The 26,796-nt window shown below is 42.4% G+C and overlaps 1 protein-coding gene across 2 annotated transcripts in view; it reads left to right on the top strand.

The window, feature by feature from the left end:
* Positions 1-26,796, top strand: part of CYRIA (CYFIP related Rac1 interactor A) — a 101,092-nt gene that overhangs the window by 54,594 nt on the left and 19,702 nt on the right. For both annotated transcript variants that reach the window (XM_076000564.1, XM_076000563.1), the window contains exon 3: positions 16,624-16,703. In XM_076000564.1, coding sequence (XP_075856679.1) covers positions 16,634-16,703 — 70 coding nt within the window. In that variant the 5' untranslated portion in view covers positions 16,624-16,633. The remainder of the gene's footprint in view (positions 1-16,623; positions 16,704-26,796) is intronic.

The following is a 26,796-nucleotide window of genomic DNA, read 5'->3' as shown; positions in this document are numbered from 1 at the left end:
ACCAGTACAAAAGGACTTGAGAGCAACTTCTCTTTTGTAGTTTATCCATTCAACCTGATTTCTGAATTACTACTTTTTTTTTTTTTTGAGAAGAATCTTGCTTTGATGCCCCAGGTAGAGTTCAAAAATGGCATCCTTGTAGCTCACAGCAACCTCAAACTCCTGGGCTCCAGCAATCCTCCTGCCTTAGCCTCCTGAGTAGCTGGGACTACAGGTGTGTATCACAACACCCAGCTAATTTTTATATGTTTAATAGAGACTGGGTCTTGCTCTTGCTCAGGCTCAAACAATCCTCCTGCCTCAGCCACCCAGCTGAATTACTACTTTTTTCACAGAGATGAACTATGTAGCATTCCCTGATTGTAGCAGTGGCTGATTTTGATATTGCATGGTATACTCAAAGTGCTATCACTCTATCATCTTGGTCTTTCTCAATCACTTGAAATCCAAAGAGCTTTAAGGAACAAGACCTCAGATGCTCATCAGAAATGCTGTTGTTGTGCAGTTCTATTTCTTAAATCAGAGTTGCATCTCATTTCTAATTTACTTAGCTCATGGTTTGCATTATATGGCATGAATATATATTTGGGGATTGTTGATGTTCTCATTATATAAAAGCCTAGGCTGTTGGGACAGGGAGGAGTTTTCCTGATCATCTAGCCCAGTCCTGTTGGGTTACAGATGATGAGACTGAGATCAAGGGAATGACTTTGCCTAAAGTCCCATAGCAAATAAGTGGCTGCAGTGGGATAGGACACAGAGCCTGTGACTCCCTGTGTATCCAGTGGCTTTATAGCCACTGGTATCTTCTGTGTCCTTCAGGATGGGGTTACACAATTACCTTCCAACCCGCCTAAAGGGCCAAGCCTCATTTCTGGTTGGGAGTGTCCTTTGGTTGAAAGGTTTTACAATAACCCGTAGCCAATTTTCCTGACTCTCTCCCATCACTGGCCCCCAAAGCACACCTTCTATTTTATGATTTGACTCTGTCCCTCATTAGGACAGTGCTCTCGTCCCCTGAAATTACTACTTCTCTCCCATTCTTATCCAAATGAGCCTCCTATGAGTTCCTTAAAGCCCAATTCCCATTTCAGCTTCTCCGGGAAGCGTTCCCTGGCATCCCCTATGCTGATTTGCTCTTAGAAACCTTGCTCAATACCAGGCAGTCCAACGCCCAAGCTGTTTAATAGTTCCATGGGTGTGGCTTCTGCAACACCACCCTCTGCCCTAACCAGAGGCCACAGGCCATGTCTTAAGCAATTTTGTTTCCCCAAAACATCTAATAATAGCTCTGGAGTATCTGACAAGTGGATAACATAGTGGCTTACAGCAGGAGTTTTCTGGTATGATGGGCTGTGTTCAAATCCCAGCTCTGCTGGTAATTAACTGAGTAACCTTGGGCAAGTTCTTCAACTTGCTTCTGTGTACTCCTTTGTACAACGGAGATAGTGATAGCACATATGCATGAGGTCGATTTGGGCATTGAATGTGGCAATGTATGTAAAGTATGTAGCACAATGCCTAGCACGGAATACATACACTCTTTATGGCAGTTATCATTATCCGGCTCGCTAAGTAGGCAATAAGTATTCAATTTCATATTTTGTTGGCTGTAAATCAATACATACTGGCAACATGTTATGTCTGCCAAAATTCCCCAGTACCATCTTGGGTTGCATCAGTAGAGGTGCAGTGCCCAGATGGAAGGCAGATGGAGTCCTGCTGGTCAGACCACACTCAGGGGCTTGGAAACAGTTCTGGATGCTGCACAGTAGTAAATACTTTGACCAGTGAGAGTGTGTGACCAAAATATCAGGATGGTCTGAGAACCTCTCCTGTCCTGTGATATGGAGAGAGAAACTTACGTTTTAAGAGGAGAAGCAACAGAGGAGTCATAGAAGACGTCTTCATGAATGGATGTCTTCATCTCGCATGTATGTACGGCATTCCTATGATATGTCAGGCCCTATTCTAGAAGCTGGAGGGGGTGCAGAAATCCATGGTGATAGATACTAAAAAGGCTAATAAAGACACTCACTGGGGGTGCAGTGAAGAACTACTTTGGACAGAATAGTTAGGTTGGGCTCCACTGGAAAATAAATACTGAAGGGAGATATAAAGAAAAGCCATGTAGATATATTGCGGAAGATGATTCCAGACAGCTGGACTAGCAAACACAAAGGTCCTGTGGCAGAAACATACGTCAATCTCCAGGTAAACCTAAAGTCTGAAGGACAAGATCACTTATCCAAGATCCAGCTTTGCAGACTCCTGAGCTCATGCCTATGGCACTGCACTCTGTAGAAAGACAGGGAAGGGGAAGAAGAGCCTGGGGTCCTGAGGCTGCTCTGCTTTATCTGCTGTTTCCCTGGCATGCAGTTCCAGGGATGACCAGCAGAGGGGACCATGCACCAGGTTTCTGCAACCCTCTGCTTGAAGCCATGTTGAATGAGCAAATGTCTGCAACCAACTCTGTGAGATCTAAATGTCTCCTTGGCAGGAAATCCGCGAGGAGCACGGCGGGGTTGTGCAAACAGCCTTACAATGTCCGCTTGTGTGTGTGCACTGGGCTTCGCCCGCGTCGCCCACAATGCTCTGTTTTTTTTGGATAATGGGGCTCTGTGGACCCATGCGCCTTGTCATGCAAAGGGAGTGACCTGTGTTTGTCATAAATGGGCTCTTGTATGATTAATAGCCATGCGAATGAACCCACAGCAGCCGTTCAGCACCCAGCTTCACCTCTTCACTGAGGCGGTGGTCTGAGTCTGCTCCAAAGCGACAGTGCAGAATTTATTGCTAAAAGGGAAGTAGCTTATTTGCTCTGTGGTTGCAATCTTTTAGATGCAAGGCAGGGAGTGCAGATAACTAGTATTTGTTGTGTGTGTGTGTGGTGGGGGGTGGGGGGCTACAGCATGCCAGATATTACACCAAGTACTTTACTTACATTATCTTACTTAATAACAACACTAAAAAAGATATATTATGATCTGCATTTTTAGCAACAAGCAAGACTCAGTTTCAAGGAGTAGAATGACTCTGCCAAGGTCTCTAAAGCTCATGCCGTTTCCACTAAACGATTCCCTTTCCTTTTCAGAGTGGTTTACTCTGTGGCCCACACACTTGGAAACGCCTCCCTCTTTCTGCTTGGCCATCTATAAACTGAAATTTGTGATTTTAAAATAGATGGGGGGTTTCTGTTCTCGGAATTCAGCGTGTTGATTGTACATGTGTGCATTTTTCTGAGAAAGCCAGATTTTATCAGATTCTCAAAGTAGTCTGTGATCCTAAAACAAAAGGGTCAAAGCACACCAAAATGTTTATGTTTTGGGAAATGTGCATTTTTCTCTGGCCTGTTCCTCATACCAATGACTGTCTTCTCTGCTCAGTAGCGACGTCTGTGCAGTGACTACCCATCCAGCAGTGGCGACCCCTTTCCAGCAGTGGCCATGCACGCAAAGTGCCATGTGTCCGGCCCGTGCGTGGTGCCTGCGTGGGGAGGAGTGAGGAAGGGTGGTCGAAACGGCCAACACGATGACATGAGTCACACACAGCCCTGGAAAGAACACACAGCAAGCAAGGGGGGTCACTGGCAGGAAGTGCTGTTTGATTTGGTTGAAAGGTAGGCAGGCACCCACAGGCAGAGAGGGAAAAGGCGTTCCCCGCTAAGGAAGCAGCGTGAGGGAAAATACGGAAGCAAGAAGCCGGCGAGAGCCCTTGGCACTGTCCACGTTCTGGTGTGACTCAAGTTCAAGGTGCTCATGGGAGTTTCACCAGAGGGGCTGAAACTTGAAACGAGAGCCTTGGGCCAGGGTTTAGAGTCTGGGATACCAAGTAAAAAATTTTACTCACCTTTATTTTGCAACCACCTTAGGAAGTGTTTGTGCTAAACATGCCTTTCTTCTTCCAGCGAACCCCATGTCCTCCTCGCCCTCCCCCGTCTGTGTCAGCTGCAGCACCGCCTCCCCCTGCACGACAAACCCGCCCACCTTTCTTGTCCCCAGCCCTAGGTTGATGGTCTTCACAGCTTGCTTGGAGTTCAAGCCGGGGCTTTTGTTTTAGAACATTCGTTTTGTTTGCAGAGAAGCGTACCTTGAAATCAAGGCAATTGCGCCCTTCAGAAACTAGAAACAAAGGCAGAGCCACACATGTCTCTGCGACTTCTAGTGAGGTGTTGGCACTTTGGACATTCTTGATGCTGGAGATTTCACAGAGCATGCCAGCCTCCCTTGGCCTCAGTTTCTTCAGGTTTTCGGCATGCGAACTGGCTTTTGTTGGATTATTATTTTTTCATGCTTATATAATTTTTCACATCCCCCACTCCCCAGATAAATTTGACCTAGGAACGAATTCCCTTGATGTTTTGCCATGCAATTCCAAGGCTTCCCTAGGTTCCCAGGTGGGCCCCCGTGTAAGAAAACTCAGCACCTGAAAACCTTGATCTAGGAACCAAGTCAGTCCATGGTCCTGGGGCTGTTGGATTCTTCAGGGGCTTTCGCTCCCTAGGGGGACATTCAATGGCACCTCCCCTCCCTGTGCCTTGGCCTGCTGGGTTGTATTTTACTGCCTGACAGAGAACTATAGAGGCAGAGAAACTTCAAGAACAAATGCATGATGCAGTTGCCCATGGAAGAGATAAAGAGGATGCCCCCCTTTTTTTTCTTTTTTTTTTTTTGTTTCTGTTGGACAATAACAGAATGGAAGAGATTTAATTCACCAGCATTCATTTTATACAAGACATTCTCAGTAACGTGTTCTGAGATGGGTGAATGATCTGAGGGCCTAAAGTATCCAGTGGGGCGTGGAGGGAGGGGAGAGGGAGAGATGAGGGCATGGACTGGGGGTGATGAGGACCAATGGCACTGAGAGGAAGGCCCAGGGGAAGAGGAGGGGATGAGGGGAGGTGTGGAAAGCTAAACTGAGGGTTTGGTGGGAGAATGGATCTAAGGGGAGAGGCAGGTGGAAAAACATCAGATGATGCTCAGGTTTTGGGCTCATGCAATTGGATGATGGTGCTTTTCGTTGGACTAGGGAGGAGGAGGAGGATTTGGGGGAAGGGAAGAAAGTGAGGGTTGCTGTACTCATGGGCTCTTCACCTAGATTTACGGTCCTGGAGCTGGGGACAGAAGTATGGGTCATCAGCATATGGGTGGAAGTTGGACTCAGGAGGGTCTCAGCAGAGAGGGTGAGAAATGGCATGAAGAAGGAACACGGAGACCAGCAGGTAAAAGTCAGGTGGAGAAAGTAGAAACGTAAGGAGGAGCACGCAGGGGGATGAGAGTGAGCAAGGAAGCAGGTCCCAAGCGTCTCAGGGAGGAGGGCGTGATCAACTGTGCATGTGGCAAGCCACTGCAGCCCTTCTGTCTGAGCAAGAGGTCCTGGCTGTTGTTTATTTAAATACCCGGGAAAGAATTCTGGAGAACTCAGAGGTTTACAATCCAAGAGAACTGACAGTCTGTTAATCTAATTCACTGACTGTCAGAGCAGCCCAAATTTGAGGTAGCTTCTTAGGCGTTCCCATTCATTTTCTAGCCTGAAGTTGAAGCCATGCAAGAGAGGTGGGACCACCGCCTGCCCGACATTACAAAACAGTGAACGTCATTTCCAAGACAAGCGCTTGTGTCCCTGGGGTCTCTTTCCCTTTGAAATTGGGCAGAAGTCGCCCGGGTGGGCTGAGACCGTCAGCCTCGTAGGTGAGAAGCAGACTCACCAAGCCGTTTGCTCATAAGTGTGTTCTTGATTTCACAAGTGACAGGGAACAAATCCACTAATGACTTCCCAGCGCTGGGCTGGGCCGGAGCTAAGTCCCAGTTTGATTGCTTCCATATTCACTGGCATGTGAAATCGGGGGAATACACATTCCCTAAAAAAAAAAATCTAATTTCTTGGATACTTTTGCTGCTGTGATATTGATGTTTATGGGAAAATTAGCTATGATGAGCTAATAGTCTATTTTAAAAAACTGAACTGAGATATTGAAGGAGCTATTTTAAACCTGTACTCTTTTTTTTTTTTTTTGAGAATTCCCATGGATTGCCTTACAATTGGACTCTAGCAGCTTGTATTCCACAGGGAATGCCAAGCCCTTTTGAGGGACACCATGGTATTAATGATCGATGAGAATATTCAAGGCATTTTCCCATTTGAGTGCCATTACTTGTAGTGTTAAAACGTTTTGAAAACACATTTTAGCCATTAACTCATTTTTATTGTCAGATGAAAGTGCTTAATAGACTCACTCCACTTCAGTTTTCCTCCTTCATCTTGGAATGAAATCATCTGTTGGATTCTTGGCAACACGTTCGACAACGGAACAGAAAACCTCATGACTTCATTGCAGAAATGGCAGATGGAGCAGGGGCCTGTGGCTCAGCCCAGCTACCAAAAGCTGCTAACCTTGTTCAGCAAATTCAGGCTCCTGAAACTTATAAGCTGAGCTACTTCATTCCACTGGTACATTTTTACCCCCAGAAAAGCAGCTGCTTATATCATTTAAGAAAATACTTTGCTTTAGTTGAGAAGTATTAATATTTTTTTAACACCACATATTTTGTATCTGATATATTATAGGTTGATGGCTGACTGGAAGCTGGCAGCTTTTCTTGCTTATAATTCAAAACAGTCTGGTAGTATAAATGTTGTATAAGGGGCTCTGCGGTCACCAGGAGAAAGTGTGTCTGGGTACTGGGTGTGTCAGGGCCACCCCCTGGATGCCATCTGATGGAGAGCATGGGAGGAGCCAGCGCTGTTGCCAGCTTGCAGAGCAGCGTGGAGAGTCTGGAAGCTGCTGGCGTCACTGACAGCAGTGGCCGTCCTGGCCACCTGTCAGGGTTTCTCCAATTCTGAACCTCGTTGATCAGCTTGAAAGGTAGATTATCATGAGCACCTTCCTAAAGTCGCCTCCAGTCCCAGAAACATTGGTAAGGCCAGCACTGGACTGCTTCCCTGCCCTCTTCTGGGAAAATGTTGGGGTCTCATTGTAGGCAGGAGGTGAGAATTCTGGGGACAATAAGTGAGCAGGTAGCGGGTGCCCCGAAGGCGCCGGCCCGGGCCTGAAGAGACCAGGTCGCACTTGTAGCTCGGCTCCCACTCCTGGGCAAGTCACTGACTAGGCAAGTAGTTCCTTGACTTCTAGATGTCATCAACTGGTAAAATTTCACAGTAAACTTTGTGAGTTTAGAATACAGCTGTCACCATCATTTTATAAAATAAATAAAAACACTCTGCAACATAGAAATGTTTGAATAACCAGCTTTCCAAAAGGCTCTTCATGTAGGCTTTATTTTTCTCATTTTACCTTGGAGGGGCTGATGCTTGATAACAGATGGGCGGATGGACAGATGGATAGAACAATCCTAAGGACTTTCTTTTCCAATGCTTCCTACACTCCGGGCCTGGCTCCGAGGGCTGGCAATACAGCGAGGTGTGAAAACAGCCCTGCTCAAGGAGATCTTGTATATAATTATGATTTGCTCTGATAGGCATTGTACATGGCAAACACAGCGTGTTAGGTGACAGAAAAGAGCAGCTCACTCAAGGGAGTGGGTTTTATTTTGGTTGGCATGGAATAGAAAGGTCGAGAAGGCGAGGGGTGGGGGGGTTCCATCTGAAGATCCCGATTTCCAGGAAATGTGCTGCAGACTGCGGCTATGAGGAGCCAGTGCTTAGAGGTCAGATAGACCTGAATTCCAGACCCTGCTCTATCACTTGCGAGCATCTGGAAGTTTCTAAATCTCTAAGATTATGTCTTTCTCTCTAAAAATTGTGATATTAACAGTTCCTACCTCATATGGTTGTTGTAAAAATGAAAATAGTGTAATATAGGAAATGCCCTCATCCCTTCTGACCTGCAGCTCATTAAAAATGTTAAGCAGAAGCGTGTGGCAGGAAGGGAGGGAGAGAGGGGCCGGAGGAGGACAGCAGAGGCCAGGCTTTCTGTGCACGCCTTTGGACAAATTTTATCCTTTAGGCACTGGGGAGCCATGGAAGCGTATCGAGCAAGGATGAAACAAAATCAGGTTCCTGTTTAGAAAGATGGCTCTGCCAGTGGTGCGGAAATGAGTGGAGTCTGAGGATCAGAGGTTGCTTGCAGGACGAAGCAAGCTCTGCTGAGCGTCTCAATCAGGAGATTCCAGGTGGGGAGGGAGAGAAGTGTCCAAGATGGTTCTGAACCACCTGTGAGGGTGTCCTCATGGAGCAGTGGGCATTCTCAGTTCAATGCAGCGAGGCCCTTCCAACAGGGAGTGGCAACGCCTACTGACAGCAGTTCACCTTGTATTTTTACGTCTTAAAATGGAGTTGACGTCCCACTTGCTTTTTGTGTTAGTGGACAGAGCACGAGATTGAGAGCCACAATACCTCTATTCTAATCCCTTCTTTGGCCCTAATGTGCTGTGGGTCCTTGGGCAGTCTTTTATTGTAAAATAAGGGATTTAAAAAGATGAGCCCAGTTCTGATGTGGAGTGTATTCTGATGAAATTTAGGAGTGTAGTGGGACTACCAGGACTCACCTGGAAGATCTTGGGAAGAAACTTAGTACATCTGTGTCATGGAGTTCTTATCTGTAAAATCTGTGAAATGAATGTCATGATCATTCTGTGGTTTATATGGTGTGTTGCCCAAAATAATCGGATCTGCCAGGACTTCTTAATTCCCAAAACATTGAGTTATAGGTAATGTGAGTCTTTAATTGCTTAAAGTCCTATCACCAGTTACTAATTATTGTAGATTCTGGAAGGTTCTGTTGGGTCATTTAAAATGCTAAGAAAACTTAAGGCCTAAGACAAATACTATTGTCTTACGTAGACCTTAAGGAAAAATAGTAGAATATAAACTCTGGAGGGGCTGCTGTTTTATTTATTTATTTACTTATTTATTTTCTCACCTTCTGTTCTTTATTGATAAAAAGTGGTATTGGCTTAGGAATTGTCCTTTCAAATAGTCATAGCCAAAAAAGAAATCTTCTAGGAGCTTGTTAGCTAATCATGAAAACTGGGCATTGAAATTTTGAGTACACCCTGTGCCTCCGTTGTTTGTTGTGTCTTGATTACAGAAAAAAAAATTTTTTTTCTCCATAAACTATGGTCACATCTTTTTAAAACAAGACCTGTTTGATTTCACTTGTTTTTTTTGTTTTGTTTTGTTTTTTTTAACTCTGGGAAGGCAGCTATCATTTAATTTCTTTCTTTTTAAACGAAAATAGAGTTCCAAACAAGGGAAAGAAGTGTGTGTGTTCTAATTCTCTCCCCTTTTTTCAAACTGGAAATGTTACCAGAGAATCGTTCCTTTAAGAGAGTCATTGTTTCCCACTGAGTGGCCTTGGAGCCACCTCCCGTAGAAGTAGTTTTGAGCCGAGAGCCAGGAAAGTGGTCATAGGAAAGACCATGTGCACATCCAAAATTGTCACCCCTGACGATGAGTGCCTCCCTTGGCAAGGACATGCGGGCGGCCTGCAGAGGCAGAGCCACCACTCCTAAAGTGACTAGAGAAACACCCTTCTTCTAGACTATTTAGGGGAAAAAAATAAAAAGACTTACTTCAAAATACTAGTGTAGTAAATGAATCTTGAGGAATAGATCTTCTGTTTGTGAAGGACTTGATGAGTCACCCAACTTGTCCCTTTTGTTCCCTTCACACTCCTGACCTCCCCCAGCGGGAGAGCTTCTCTCAGCCAACCCAAATCCCCAATATCCTTCAGGTCTGGGTGGTAGCTCACTTCTTCTATGAAGCAAACTTTTCCAGAAGTCTTCACCCCATGTGGTTTTCTTTCTTCTCTCAATCCCTGGAGAACCACCTCTGCCCCATCTACCTGCCTTGGAGCAGCACCAGTGGAGAGCAAGCCCCTTTGGAATCTAAGGGAAGCTCTAGACTCTCCCCAGAATAATAAGCGTCTGCATTCAACAGTACGATATCCTACAAGTGCTCTCAGCAGACCACCCTGTGAAGTCCCCACGAGGGACTTTCTAGGGGTCTGGAGCCCTAGGTCTCCTTCTGTGCGGAAAGGAACATAGACTTTGAATTCGCAGACTTTCAAAGTCAAATGTGACTCTATCTTGTATCCTCTTGTAGTCTTTGGGAAGATGGTTAGCCATTTTGAGCCTCTTTTTCCCCTCCAATCAATGTGAAAGATATAATAGTCACAGCTACCTGAAGGTTGCTGTAGGGTTTGAATGAAATAAAGTGTGTAAATGCTGCAAGTGTGGTGCCAGGCACACAGTGGGCACTCAATAAAACGCTGATGTTCTTATTTCTCTCACAGGTATGAATAATAACTATAATCACTCTGATTGGTACTTAATATGTACCAGGTACTTACTATTACTTTCACATCCAGTTAACATCTTTGAGCAGCTACTGTTTATCAGGAATTTGCTATGTACTTTTAGAGAGATTACATGGTTTAATTAAAGATGTGCTGTCCCCCTAAATAGAATGTGCATCACCTGAGCACTAAGCATGGCTTCCCTCACTGTACCCCCTGCTCCCAAGCACCTTGTATATTGCAGGTATACAACAAGTGATTAATTAATTCTCTCAGGGTAATTGTTAAGCATGACATTTTTGTGAGAAAACTGAAAAAGGAAGAAGAAACTTGCCACCAAACTATTATGGGATTACCTTTTTCTGGGATAGGCATTGCTTTGTCCTTTTATTCAGGTAGGTCATGTCACTAAGAGAGTCAGTGTTGAAGAAGGTGAACCAGATTTGGTCCCAGACCTCTTGGGACCGGAGTGGATGGCGATCCCAAGCCCCCTTTTCTTTAGGACACTGGCAAATCCATGTGTTAACTCTTTGCTCTTTGGCATTTTATTTCTTTTTGATAGAGGTATTAATATTTTATGAATCACGTTGGGTTTTCTTCATTAGATGTTTGTGTTTTCCTTAGCCTTTATCCTTTATTTATTAAAATAGGGTAAACAGAATACAGCTGTTTGGTTAAAAATTAAAATCTTTGATGGTCATATTGAGCATTTACTAAAAAGAGTGTCCTTGCTAGTAATATTTACAAATTCACTTGTTTATGCTTGAGAATTTTGCATTGAAAATGGGTATGTATATAGAATTATCTGAAGACCCCAATCTCTAATTATCACAGAATTATATGAATATTATTCTTTTGAAAATTTAGTTTTCTTTCATAAGAACTTATATTTTCTTCAGTCAGATTCTATGCTTAATTTTAATAATTTTAAGTTTTCCAATCCCTAAAAAAAATCTTCCCTCAGGTATATTTTGAATATAAACCAAGAAAATGTATCTAAACTACAGTGTCTTGCATATAGAAAAACCTCTTTTAACTATTAATACCTATAAGTGTTTACCTGATTATAGCTCAGTGTGAAAGAGATGAATATAAAGGATCATGGATCCTGGGAGATCGAACCTGAAAGGTAAAGATAAATGCGAGTCATGTGATTCTGGAGATGTGGCGTACATTTATTTGATGTCCTGCCTATCTGAAACCATAAGATGAGTTGTAATGTTGAATAATTATAGCTAATATTTGCACAGCATTTTATAGCATGCACGGTGTTTTCAGACTCGTTCAGTTAGTCCTTGCAAGAGGAGCATGCAGAAGATTCTGTAATGTTACTGTTTTGCAGATGAGGAACCCCAGACTCACAGCTACAATGACTAGCTCTAGAATAACGGGTCGGTTAGATGGTGCCTTATGTTTGTGAGGCTCTTTCAAGCACGTTTTTCTATGATCTGATTCATTTACTACCCACACTATGCATCTTTTGAAAATATCAGTTGACCATATTGTTATTTTAACCTCTACTCCATGCTTTAGTTTCTCAAAACTGTCTTAATCTTTCTAAGTCAGTCACAGCTTGCAATGCCATGGGAAAATAGACCCAGCCAAGAGCTGAAGCCACCATGCCCAGGACCCAGTGACCCACCCACCTTTATTTTGGTGGAGAAGGAGCAGAGTCCTGGAAAATCCAGGCATGGAAGACTGGTGCTTATAAGAGTCAGAGCTTGTCCAGAGTGGGCACAGATACAAGGAGGACGGCCTTCCAGTGCCATTCTTCAAAGCAGGGTACATCCCAAGTAAGGGGCTCAGACAGTATTTTGGGGGCCCCATCCCTTCACGACTACGTATCCAACTGGTGTGTCCTTTCCTGTCTCTTCTTCTGGTAACCAAGACCTTGTAAATGTTGAGTACCCTTTATCTAAAACGCTTGGGAACAGAAGTGTTTGAGATTTCAGATTTTTTTCAGATTTTGAAATATTTGCGTTATGTTTACTGGTTAAGCATCCCAAATCCAAAAATCTAAAATCCTTTGAATGCACTTCCTTTGAATGGCATATTTATTCATGCTCAAAAAGTTTGAGATTTTGGAGCATTTCAGATTTCAGGTTTTGGGATTTGGAATACTCGTCCTATACTCTCGGTCCTAGCTCCACCTCTACCTTATTCTCCCTCCACAAAGGAACTTAGATGTTGGAGCCATCATATACACCAGTGAAACTACATCATTTCCCAGGAGGACTTCACTTTACAAATAATCTCTGAAGATGCCAAGAAAGTCTGTGTGTGTGTGTTTAAATTAAGCTTAAACTCTATGACATAAACAATATACTAGTTTTAAATAATAAACTCTACAAATAATACTGTAATAAACTCTACAAATAATAATGCTCTACAAATTACTACTTGGACTGTTTTATGCCTGGAATACCTGTTATCATCCTCCTTTATGGATTCTATTTCTAAGATTTTAGTATTTTTGCACCTGTGTTTTTTTTTTTTTTTTTTGCTTCTCTCTTTCAAATCATTCTCCTTCCCCCCTTATTGTTGAAAAGACCTTTCCTATGCCCTGAACTTAAATAAGCAGCTTCCTTATGAATGGAAACTGCCAAGAATTAGCATCATTTTAAGAAATTCGAGTTAAGGTCCTCTGACTTAAGGCTCAGAGCTCCCGCTGGATTGACATAGCCCTATTTTCCCACACCACAGGGAAATGTGGCAGGTAGCTGGCATCCAATGAGACAAACGTGGCAGCTGCATTAGGCATGTAGCCATGGAATTTCTGAATGGAATGTAGAAACCAGAACTCCCAGCTTTCCAGAGTACACCCCCTGCCAGACTGCTCTGCCACCCATTTCTCGGCTAAACCACTGCTTTGCCCACAGGAGCGCTGAGACTCAGCTTGTCCTCAGGTTTGACTTTCGATGCAGAGCATCCTCTTCTCTTAGCCAGAAGAGGTTTTTCTTTGTATTCACTCTCTCAGCTATGTTTCCTTTTCCCATTTTATTTTCTGAATACCAAATTTTGAAAGAGACCGTTTTCTTGCCTCTTTGCTTTGGCTTCCAGAAACTCACCTCCACACTGATGCATTGTCTCCGACAGCCGGCCTGGGCAGCCTGTAACTCCTGCACTTCTTGCCTGTCTACCATCGCCTTACTGTTCTATTTTTTGTTCTTCTATTCCCCCCACTTCCAGTATGTGTTTGCATTCTCTAATAGTGTATAATAACTTGTCTGACACTCTTTTATTGAATGAGATAAAATAATAAAAGATAATCTCTATTAATTAACTAAGGCATCTCCCTAGTACTATGGTACATGGCAATCTATTTTGCATTCACTTAGGAGCTGCTTGAAAAGATTGGAGAGTCTGTGTCTTGAAGAACATGGGTGAGGAACCTTTCCAAGTGGAACTCTGGGTCCAGTTAAAAGTAACCGTGGTCCCTACCTGGTGGCCTTTTATGCAGTGATGTACCAAGTCACTTTGCAGACTTCCCTAGACCAGAAGATACTCCCATAATTCTTACTGACCTTGGAAAAGGCATCCAAGTTTTTACCATGAAGAAGATGAGGTTAAATATCTCTGTACTAATTTGGGGAGCCTGTATTGGATTTGAAACACATTTTCTAGGTTCCATAGGACTAGACTTGAACTCTAATATTATTATGCATAATGTCCCATAGTCATTGTTCCAGACATTCCTGTTTGAGAAGTGATTTATCCAGAATCCTGGAAGTTCCAAGTAATGGACCTTGGTTGATGTTAGAATGACGTTCCAAAATACTTGACCATATCAGCCAATCCACTCAGATAACCTTTTAAAGAGATCGAATTCTACAGCTAATATTTGGATATATTTCCATGTATGTTTGTTTTAGTCTGTTATGAATTTCATAAGGCTTGGCATATTTTTCACCCAGGCGCTCTGTCAGTAAATTCACACATAAGAGAGAATTTTAGGAAGAGGCTGAATCCATGCAGGTCTCTTGTGATACATTCATAGCACAAAACTGTGGAAATTAAGAATATTTAACTTCCATGAAGGCACTTTGTATGAAAGTCAGGGATGCTACTAAACAGTAAAATCGTCTTCCTACAAGAAGTGCCTCCAGGTCTAAGCTGGACTGGTCCATTCAGCTGGAAATAGGTTCTTTCCTAGAGACCCAGGAGGGTCTGTGGGTGCTGCTCAGTGGCAGGGGCTGAATATACCCCATCCAAGGTTTAATTTGGCATAACATACCTCACCAGGGCTTTGCTCAGAAATATCTTATATCTTGAAAGGAAACGTGCATAAAGGCAGGGGAGAAAAGGAAAAATGACAAAAGGGACAGAGAAGATTCTTTTGGAAGAGAAAAATATGGTGTTTGCCTCCCATTTGTGTATATGTGTGTGTGCACACATGTGTGTGTCTAAAAATATTCATATACCTCAAGGTGGGAGATGTCTAAGAAGTATCTAGTCCAACCTTCTGCCCAACACACAACTCATTTTTATAACATTGTTAAGTGCTGATATAGCATATTTCTACTTCGACATCACCAGTGAGAGAAAGCTCTCTATGCCACGAGAAAAACCACTCAATATTCAGACAGCTCCAGTGGTTAGAAAATTTTTCTTTGTTATTTCTCCATAAGTCTTAGTTATCTTTCTTAGAGCCACATACAGTCTATCTAATCCATCCTCCAAAAGCTAATCCTAAGTGAGCATGTGAAGGCTATTAGGACAATCATGACAATGATGGTGGTGGTGGTAACTGTCACCACCACCATCAATAATTAGTAAGAGCACGTAACATTTCTTGACACTTCCTGTAAGTGCTGTGGTAAGCATTTTACATTTTTATCTCATAAATTCTCACAACTTGATGAAACAGATACTTTTTAGAAATTCATTTTACAGGTGAGGAAACTGAGGCTTACAGAGGTGAAGTTGCTTGTCCTGGATACCAGGCAGCAGGAAACAGCTGGGATTAGGCTCAGGCAGTGTGACTCAGGTTAAACTCTTTATCCAGGGGTCCTCGAACTACGGTCCACGGGCCACATGCGGCCCACCAAGGACATTTATCCGGCCCACCAGGTGCTTTTGCCGCCGCTGCCTGTCCTGCTTAGCAGTGGACTCATCCCAGGCCCACAGTGCGCATGTGTGGAATGTGTGCCGCACTCTCCAACGGCCCTCCAACTATCTGAGGGTCTGTTTAAAAAGTTTGAGGACCCTTGCTTTAAGAGTCTGTTCTCTGGTTTTCCATTAGTGAGTTATACAGTGGAGCACATCTGCAAATGCAGGAGTATCTTCTCAGCAGAGGATTCCAGAGGCCAGATTCCACCACTTGCTACATATTCTTGTGCACAGAGTCATCTCTGTTGTCTCACCACATCTTTCTTAGAGTGGTATATTTTTAAAAAATTCATTGTATCAACATAAAAGCTGTTGGAAGCTATAAGCACAGAAAACTGCAGCCCTGCAGTTCCCTTGCACTGGTCCAGTGAAATTTCAAATTGGTCCTTCACAAGCTGAGGTACCTGGGTCACGAGAGTTCACGTATAGCAGAGTTAGAGGAATGAATGCTTTCCCGAAAGCTCAGTGCCCGACATCTAAGTGCTGTTCCGCAAATACCTGTTGAATGAATTGGTAGATCAGTGACTTCTCTAAAAAGGTAGTTTGACATCTAGAGCTGAAAGCAGTAGAAATTTTGCTGTTTACTTTAAAAATATTTACATTTTAACTATTTTTTTTCAGGTTGTGACTGGCAGATATGTAACCAATTTGTATTTCTCTCTGATTTGACTCACCTTTGCAAATGTCTTAGGCTGCAGTTTCATTGAGAGTAACTTTTTGGATATTATGCCTTCTCATTTTTATGCTTCATGTGAAGTACCCAATCTCGTGACCATTGAAATAAATGCTAAATTACGAGAGTCTCTAACTTTCCTGTGAGGTAGACCTTTGAAAAATTGCTCCTCCTATACATGTTAAAAGAATCCCGGCAACTGTAAATCTCTGTTGTCTAAACTCCATTCCTCGTGAGCTTTAAGAAACTTACCTTTCTGGACAGATATTTTAATAATTCCCACTGTGTTGTACTTGTTTATTGACATGGTATGTTCCGCGTCAATGGAAAGCTTGTGACACTTTTATCGCTGTCATACTTTGTATGGTTTAGGCCAGATGTCCCTAGGTTTTAGAGACCCAGTGCCTCAAGGATATTTATTTGCCATGAATTCAGAAATGACTTGCTGTGTTATTACCCATCCTCTGGGATGGAGGTACATGCTTTCTCCTCTTCAGAGGTAGCTATAGGGATTCCAGTGCTGTTCGTGTAAGTCTATTTTTTATCTTTCTAATGACATTTGGTTTTGTGTTGTCTTTCCTAGGTTTGCTGGGATGGGAAACCTGCTCAAAGTCCTTACCAGAGAAATTGAAAACTATCCGCATTTTTTCCTGGATTTTGAAAGTAAGTGCCAAAAATGATAACATAATAATGGAAACTTTTCACATTCTTTATAGCTTATTGATAAAGAAGTTATAAACATTTTATATGATATTTTAAACTATATCCAAATGCCACTGTGCATTTCTTTCTGAGATTATTTCTAATGTCATTTTACTTCTTTATTTTTCTATTGTTTTAGAAACATAATGGAAAATATTTTTAATGTATCTGTGGTTTTCTTTGATTTTAGAAGTGATCAGCTTTTGTAGGCCTAGCATAAATCATCATCATGTATTTTTTCTAAAGACTTTTATGAATTATTGTTTCATATTGCAAATGAAAGTAATAAACAGTAATTTATACAGATTATCACTATATATGAAAGAAAAAATGATTAATACCAGAAATAAGGCTTAAGGATTTTTTTAGTCATTTCCATTTGTTCTTTACATATTATTTGATTGTATGAACCATTTCAGGATTTTTGAGATATATCCCTTTTATCCAAAAGGTTATGTTTCTTTTATCAAAAACTCTTAACTTTTTTTTCCAGTTAAAGTGGCTTAAGAATCATGACTGAATAGGCCCAGAAATTCTTTCTTATTTGTTGATTAAACATATTTACAAATAAGTGGCACATTCATTCTTAATCAAATTAAGCTTATGTTTCCACTTTTACTTTTGTATTCTCTCTTTTTTATTATTAATATAATTCCACAACAGCAAGCACAGTTAAATGCCCTTTTCCCTAGCATTCACTATCTGTTGCACCTTTTAATCTGCTTTTAATTTTACTTTTTCAAGTATTTTACCTATATTATAAATAATAGTTAGAATTTCCTTACATATAGATGAAACCTTCTAACAAAGATTTGCTAAGTAAATTCTAGAAGACCCTTCCAAGATGCACTAGACTGAAAGGTGAAAGTTCCCCTAGGTGTATCTTTTTAGCGTCTTATGTGTGTTCAAAATAGCTGCTTGAAAAGTGGCTGGGCAAGGTGGCTCACACCTATAATCCTAGCACTCTGGGAGGCCGAGGCGGGCGGATTGCTCAGTGTCAGGAGTTCGAAACCAGCCTGAGCAAGAGCGAGACCCCGTCTCTACTATAAATAGAAAGAAATTAATTGGCCAACTAATATATATAGAAAAAATTAGCCGGGCATGGTGGCACATGCCTGTAGTCCCAGCTACTTGGGAGGCTCAGGCAGTAGGATTGCTTGAGCCCAGGAGTTTGAGGTTGCTGTGAGCTAGGCTGACGCCACGGCATTCACTCTAGCCTGGGCAATAAAGCAAGACTCTGTCTCAAAAAAAAAAAAAAAAGAAAAGTAAAGGTGTCCCCAAGGCTCATACGTTCTGAAAAAAATTTAATCTACATTAAGTTCAATGAAAGATGCCTCACTTCGGATTTAACTCATTGGGCTGTCTTGTTGCTGCTGCTGCTATTTGGCTTAGCTTGGTTTGGTTTGGTAAGGGCTGCAGCTATAGCCAGATTGATTTGATATTTTGAAAGAAATGTCTCTAAAATGCATATGTGTATATGTGTATATATGTATGTGTGTATATGTAGTTGTTTTTAAAAGAATGATTAATAACTTTAAAACTTTTTTACAAACTAAATTGTCTATAGTGATAAACCCTTATTTTACTATTTACGTTTTTCATTGCTCCCTTCCATTTCTTGTCACATGCATTTTACGTTGCTGCATTCAGCATGTACAAAGGCCAAAGTAGTGGTGAAATACCCCACTCATTCACAAGTGTCGGGGATGTAAGCACCTAAGAGAGTTACATGCTTGTTCTTTCTGGGAGCCCTGAATCCCACGCGTACCTGTGCACGCTCACGTGTGCCTCCCAGAGTTCAGGGACTCCACTTGCCTATTAAGCAAGCTGTTCTTGGATACTTGGCTTTCCATGCTTCCACAAAGACCAGTGTTGAGTTATCGGTCAGGTCTAATCTCAAAAAGCCTTAAAATGACAAAAGTAAATTTTACAGGGATTTAGAACAGTAGTTTTCAACTAGCGGCCTACGGGGTTCCAGATTTCGGAGGCTGTGCCTGGGGACCCGTCCCCCGCCACGACAGCAGCCAGGGATGGGCGGAGAGGGGCCTCTGTTCCTTTCCTCTTGTGACCAGAGCTCGATGTCCTGACCAGTCTCGTTCTTTGGACATTTTATTAGCATTTTATTTAAAGAAAGGTCATGGTGGTTAAATAAAGCACTTAGAAATCTTGAATTGTGATAATAGTTTATGGTATAAAAACTTCATTTGTCGATATATTATAGTTTCTTCTAAAGGAAGAAGTGAGGACTGAATCCCCATATCTGATGATTCATTACTAGGGCTAGAGCTATAATATTTAAGGAAAATATAAAACTATAAATTTATAAAAACTGCCTGGTATGGTGGCTCACAACTATAATCCGAACAACTCAGGAGGCAGAGTCATGAGTTATCACTTGAGCGCAAAATTTCAAGACCAGGCTGGGCAACATAGTAAGAGCCCATTGCTAAAAAATTTTCTTGAGAAATCAGTGAGGTGTGGTGGCATGTGCCTACAGTCCCTGCCACTGGGGAGGCTAAGGTGGGAGAATTACTTGAGCCCAGGAGTTCTGGGTTGCAGTGAGCTGTAATCACACCACCACTGCACTCCAGCGTGGGAGACACAGTGAGATTCTATCTCTAAATAAATTAATTAATTAAATTTAAATAAATAAAAATATATATAAAATGTTGTTTATTTCCTCATTGATTCTAAAGTGAAGATCACCTTTATTCTACTGAGACTCTGAGAAGGTAAATAATTGGGTTGACGTCACACAGGAGTGACCAGGGAGCACAGGTGTCTTTGGCTGTCCTCGTCCTGCTGCTTTGCTTCCCTGAAGCGCTTGTCACCAGCAGCTTCCTAGAGGGGCCACAGCATCATTCTATCCCTGACGAGAGAGGGACGTCTTCGTTGTCCACAAACTAAGTCATCGCATAGAAAAAATTTGATTTTGATCTCTTAATCCTGAAAACCCTGTTTCCTAAAGTGGTTTTCAAGAAAGATTGCTGATGGGCTGGAAGGATCAGGAAGGTGGGCTGCTGTCATGGCCTCTCCTTGCACCTGCAGATTTCAGCTCCATCCAGTAAGGCTGTGTTGAGTAGGATCACAACCATACACGTAAGCCACGAGACATCAGGGGTGCAGAGCTAAGTGAGAGCAGTCGCGGCCTAATGAAGACCCAGGCTAGAGTGGAGGACAATACAGGCGCACAGTCCAAGACAAAATAAAACAAATGACTCCAGGGAGGCACGGTGTGGCATGGGAGTAGACAAGGAAAAAGTGTACACCTGGTTTCTCGAAACAGAAGACCGTAGAAAGAATCAGAGAAGTCTTCTTGTAAGAGGTGGGATTTGGAATAGGCTTTAAAGAATGAGTGGTTTTTCTATAGCACACAGATGGAGAGAGTTTTCCAACAGATGGAAACAGTATAATTAAAAGCAGGGACTGGAATAGGAAGGGCATGTCTGAAGAACAGCAAGAGGTTTGATTTAGACAGAGCACCAAATGCTTGTTGGAGAGAAATGGGGACCGACGTGGAAGCCTGGCTTGGGTGCGGCAGTGGCAGGCGCGGCCGCCAGGCTGAGAAGCTCGGGCTGGATGTCCGCAATCAGGGCTCATCTCCAAAGAGAGTCGCTGGCATCCCTGAGGGAAAGCTGGAGGGCAGACAGAGCTGGGCAGATGGCAGCAAGGGGCGTGCTTTGCCTAAAGAAGGCTTGAGCAGCCCGAGGATCCACGAGAGAGGCCACCTGGACAGGAAGAAGGATGCCTTGCTAGACTGAGATTCCTGAAGGCAGGGAGTGAGCTCCACTCACTTGGGTGGTGCAGCACTTAGCCTATGTAGAGCACGGAGCATTGAGCACACAATGAACTTCAGTAGCAGATGCTGGTCACCCGAGGGCACAGACTGGAGCAGGCTAAATCCAGGCAGTCCGGAGAGCACAGGTGCTCCAGGAGGAGGGAGTGTAAATGGATTCAGTGCTGCAGAACATTCGGGAAGGATAAGGCTTGGAAAGGGGCAATGAGCTGCCTAATCCCTGGCGGCAGCCACTGGGAGGGCAGATCCGAGATTTGTTGCTTTGCCTGCAGAGTCTGGAGTGTGAAGAGTTAAGGAGGAAGGGGTGGAGGGAGGAAGGAAAGCTGAACAGCGTGTAGTAACAGCATAAATGCATTTGGCACCTCTGCTTTGAGTGTTGAATATTCTTTTTGAAGTCAGTGATGGGATATAATTGAACTGGGTCAAATAGATATAATTAAGCCAGGTCAAAACATAATACAAAAGTAGACACATCTGTCCTTAGGTTTTGGCATTGAGTAGATCTGATTGAAATTCTTGTTTGGCCTTTGCAGCAAGTTCTCCACTTTATGCTCACATTTCTCCACAACCACTTAACACCTTTTTTTTTTCATTGTTGTTTTTCTTCCCTCTGCTTTTTTCTTTTTCTCACTCTACCGCCTCACCATGTCTCCATTTCCTCTTTGAGGGCTGGGAGACAGGGGAGGAATGAAAGATTAACGCAAGTCCCTGACCTTTCATGAGTGATGGTTTTAAGGACAGTGTAAGGAAGAAGTCTGCCTGAAGCTCTGTCCAGGATTACTCGGTTAGATTGCCGCATGGCACCCAACCTGGGCACCTGGCATTCATCTTCCAGTGAAGTATAATAGTTCTCATGATTCCCATATGGCAATGATCATTCAAACATCTAGTGAAACTTCTTTTTATATGGCTACCTGAGCCTCACCCACAATTTCTAATTTTTGTGGTTTACTCTTAGAATCTGCTTTTCCTCACATTTCCAGGTATTTCTAATGATCAGCCAGCTTGGGAAACTTTAAGTAACACATCCAAGTGGGGCACTAGCCCACCCCAGTGTTTAGGACAGGGGTGCTAAGCCATGCAGCCTTTTTGAGTTCCAGGACCCAAAAGCTTGGAGTGGGAGGTCTCCAAGATCGATAGAAATTCAAGTAGACTAAAACCTTTGCAAGAGTACCTTGTTTCAAAGAAATTCTTCTTTTTTTCTATCAGCAAATAATTTGACCTATTAATGATTCATTTGGGATCTGAGTAGACATTCCTCCCAAGAAGATAAACAAATGGCCGATAAGTACATGAAAAGAGGATCACTATCATTAGTCATGAGGGAAATACAGATAAAAAAACAATGAGATATCATTTTACACCCACTAGGATTGTTCTAATCAAAAGAGGAGATAATAAAAAGTATTGGTGAGGATGTGAATGTAAAATGGTACATATGCTTTGAAAAACAGTCTGGAAGCTCCTCACAAGGTTAAACATAAAGTTACTGTATGACCTAGCTCTTCCACTCCTAAGTTTATAGCCGAGAGAAATGAAAATACATGTCCACATGAGAACTTATACATGAACGGTCATAGCAGCATGATTCATAATAGCTGAAAAGCGGGAACAACCCAAATACCCATCACCTAATGGATGGGCAGACAAAATGTGGTATACCCATTTGATGGGATGTTATTGAGCAATGAAAAATGAAGTACTGATATGAACTTTGAAATCACTGTGCTAATTGAAAGAAGCCAGTCACAAAGATCACATACTATAGATTCTATGTATGTAAAATGTCTAGAATAGGCAAATCTGTAGACTCTAGGCCTGGGAGGTGGGGAGAGTGTTGGAGAGAAATGGAGAGTGGCCATAGTAACAGGTACAAGGTCTTTTTTTTTTTTTTTTTTTGCTGGGCAGGGTAGGGGGAACAGTAATATAAATGTTGTAAAACTATTGTGGTGATGGTTACCTAGCACTGGGAATATATTGAAAACCACTGAATTATACATTTTAAATGGGTGAATTGTGTAGTATGTGAATTAAATCTCAACAAAGCTGTTATTAAAAAAATAAAGAAGCCGGGCGCAGTGGCTCACGCCTGTAATCCTAGCACTCTGGGAGGCTGAGGCGGGCGGATTGCTCAAGGTCAGGAGTTCGAAACCAGCCTGAGCAAGAGCGAGACCCCGTCTCTACTATAAATAGAAAGAAATTAATTGGCCAACTAATATATATATATAAAATTAGCTGGGCATGGTGGCACATGCCTGTAGTCCCAGCTACTTGGGAGGCTGAGGCAGCAGGATTGCTTGAGCCCAGGAGTTTGAGGTTGCTGTGAGCTAGGCTGACGCCATGGCACTCACTCTAGCCTGGGCAACAAGCAAGACTCTGTCTCAAAAAAAAAAAATAAAATAAATAAAGAAGATTCCTTTGGAAGATCCAATTCTTTTTTTCTCCTGGTTAATGCAGACACTATTCTATTTTCCCAGAATATACCATTTTGCTTCTTTGCCTGATTACTCCACTTATTAAAATTTGTGTTTTTATTATCAAGGCATAATGTACCTGCACTAAAATGCAAGTGCACATTGCAATCAGCTTTGACAAATGCCACATTCTGTCAAGACAGAATGGGTGGCAAAGCTGGCTGTAATGCCATCTTTGGAATGCCCCTACCACAGGGATCCCATTGCAAGTGAGTGAAATAGACAGCCCTTCAAAAGCCTTGACCTCCAGCTCTTTTCAACCCTGGCGTGGTTGTTCCATAGGAAAGGGCTTTGGGCTCTGATGTGAGATGACTAATGTCCTGTATGAATAAATATGTCAGCCTAGTCACACATATTTTCCAATGGACCATTGCAATTTTATGCTGTTTCCATAAGCAGTTAGTATTCTGCTGTAAATCATTACCCTTTCCCAGCCCCAAATGTTAATAATAGGCAATTATTTATGTTTCTTGGTTTATCCTGAAGGGGAGAGGGAATGAAGGAGTGAGGAAGTGGGTGGGGAGGAGAGGCATAGAGTTAATTTATGGCTTTAGGCAGATCCTTCTTGCTGGACCTTTCTTCAGTGTTTATGTAGCAGTCATTGGGGCACAGGGGTAGCTGTATATCTTACTGATGAAATGGCAGGACTTCCTTCAAAATCAAATCAAAAACATCTCCACCTAAATTTTGTCTTCTCACATTATCTTAGGTCGATTTGATTCTCTGTCACATTTTCCATACAGTCCTAAATAGCTTGTTAGGAAAGGGTAAGGGCGTTCCTGGTGCTTTTGAAGATAGGCTGAGTCCTTGGCTGATCTGCAAAGATAAGAACACTTTGATTTGAAGGCTCTTCTCCCTTTGAGGCTGGCTGTTGTGCCCTGTGGTGAGTTCTCCAAAGACCTTCCTGATAAACACAGCCACTTTCCTCTCCATTAGTGCAGTGGAATGCCAAGCATTTGCTTTAAATAAATATCCCAGTGCTCCGCAAGGCAAGCTTCCACCCTGCCTCTAGTGACACCAAAGTGTCCCAACTCACACTCACCATCACTAGCAAATGGAGCCACAGGAGGAGCGATGTATTTCCTGCAAACAGAATTAATGCTATTTAACCATTTTAATTGATGAGAAGAAGCTGTTTTTTTTTCTATTAAAAAACTCTGAACACTTGGAATTTAGTGAGTTCTTGACAATAGCTCCGTCTGTGCAAGGTCGCAGGGCACATGATACATTTTCATACTTTCTGCAATAGCAAATTCACAACAGAGCTTTAAATCATCGTGGGGATAATGGCCTGGATACACTTGTTCCAGGGCTTCTAGAAGTATTGGTTTCTGAAATTGCCTGTGTAAATCACCAGGATTTTTAACAGCTTCATTGTTAGGCGGGAGTAACCCCAGCTTTATGTAACCATTCTCCTCCATCTCAATGAAATAATTGGCAATGATAGAAGTTTACAATTACAATGTGGTTCTTAGAAGAAACATTCCTAAAGAATTTACTGGCTGCAAGTGGAAATAAAAACCGTTTTCATCGGTAAGATTATTGGTGTGTGTATGTGTGTGCGTATGTTTGTACCTTTCTTTGACTAAAGGTCAATCTTTGTGTTAAAAATAGAAAAGCAAAGCCAATAGTTCAGAGTTCCTGTTCACTCAACAAATGCTTTAAGGGACTGCTGATAGGTTAAATATAGTAACCTTTTCAATCACTAATTCTTCAAGGTCCCATTCAAGATGTCTTTCTCTGACATCTGAAAACACAATAAATTTTAAAAACATGGTCACCGCTTGGATCTGAATATAGAGAATGCCAAAAGTGTAGACTCAAGTCTCTCAAAGGGATTTCCCAGAAGACAAAATGGTAACAGTTTTAGAATTCAAAGAGTAAACATAAGTGCAATTTTTCACTGTTCCAGACTCAACAAATACCCTCTTAGTGTATTAACCACACTGAGGAGACATTGAGGCCATAGATGAATAATGGATGATTTAAAAACAAATGTTGGTGAAGGTGTGAATAGCCAATTTTATTATAGGTGAATACATATATCTTAATGGTATCAGGGAGAGATGTCACCATATAAAAATCATTTAGGGGGAAGAGACAGAGGAAAGGATCTAGAAGTAATAAGACTTTATTTATTTATTTATTATAATTATTGCAGCTTATTACGGTGATACAAATATTTAGGTTACATATATTGCCTTTGCCCCATCCAAGTCAGAGCTTCAAGTGTGTCCATCCTCCAGATGGTGTGCACCACACCCATTAGGTGTGAATATACCCACCCCCACATCCCCCTCCCACTTGCCTGACACCCAATGAATGTTATTACTGTACGTGCACTTAAGTGTTGATCAGTTAATACCAATTTGGTGGTGAGTACATGTGGTCCTTGTTTTTCCATTCTGTGCCAACAGCTATCTCAAAAGACCTCAGAATTCAAAGACAAGCAGGAAAACCATCACAAAACACAGTGTGAGAAGTATATATATATATAGAATGTGTTCAAATGTTTATTCAGCGAATTTTTCTTGAGCAGCTACTATGTGCCTGGCACTGTGTTAGATCGTGGAAATATAATGTCAAATGAAACAAATATGGCCAGAGTCCTACAGATTAAGATTGTTATTAATGAGTTCTGCCTGTCTGATCATTAAGCTAAGGGGTGAAAGTAGGATGAATCATGGAATTTTCCATAGGGACTTGGGCCAATGTTCAGTGTCACCTGGGGTTACACAGCCCTTTTCCCATTTGAAAAGAGAGAGAGACAGATGGACGGACTAGAGTTTCTTCCAGGGGTCACTGTCCACCTTGGAGGCTGACTTCACTTGTGATCTGAGTCCCCTGAGAGTCTTACTGCACTCTGGCCCAGAAGGCGGGGACCGTGCTGCCAGCACTAAGGGCCTAATTATAGCTGGAAGAGGAACCGGCATCAGTTCCATGACAGGGAAGGAAGAAGAAGTTGGACATCCAGTAAGACCAACACATTATGGAAGAAAATGAGCCAATGCATTTTTAAGCCCAGGTGAAGAAACTACTGATGGATTGGGTTTCTCCCACTCCATGCCACCACTGGTAAACCACACAAGAAACATTTGCAATAGGACACCAGGAAATCTGCCAAAAGAAGCAATTTCCCAGAGAGGGAAGCTGGGGACTGAGAGTCCTGTCTCCCAGATCACCCAGGTTGGCAGGAGAGGTGTGCAGTGGGGTGCAAGGTACCCCTCCACCATAGCCCCCAGCTCTGCCTGCTCTGGGATTGAAGTGGCACCAGCCCCATGTTGCCTCTCCGTGGTCATATAACTGTTCATGTCCATTTGTACTAGAAAGTGTCCCTTCCCTTGAGATGGAGGGTGAAGCTTGCCTGTTTCTAGTCCCAACACCATTTTGGGGCCACCTTAGCAGAAAGAGTCTTATTTCTGAAGCATTTAAGAATAACCTCTATTTTAAAAACTGACTTGAAATCTTTCTCCTTTTGTGTTTGAGTAATCATCAACAGGATTTGCTTATTTGTTTGTTTTCCAGCTTTCCTCTTCTTCTCCATTTAGTTTTAATTCTGTTTCGTCTAAAACTTATCAAGTGGTGACTTGCTATGCTGGAGCCAGGTGACAGTCAAGATTAGAGGCTTTCTCTTCTGGCCCCCAAGTGCCTTCTCCTTTCATCTGCTGTTTTACAATTCTATCCAAATAGTCTTAACCCTCAGAATCCTGGTCACGGACTCTAGGTCGCTTTTCTTCTTCTCCAAATAGATATTTCTTTAAGAGTTTGTTTTTGTTTAGCTTGT

Source organism: Microcebus murinus, chromosome 3 (genome assembly GCF_040939455.1).
Source record: "Microcebus murinus isolate Inina chromosome 3, M.murinus_Inina_mat1.0, whole genome shotgun sequence".
Classification (NCBI taxonomy): Eukaryota; Metazoa; Chordata; class Mammalia; order Primates; family Cheirogaleidae; genus Microcebus; species Microcebus murinus.
The sequence above is the reverse complement of the archived record's forward strand: the minus strand, read 5'-3'. Positions and strand labels throughout refer to the sequence as shown.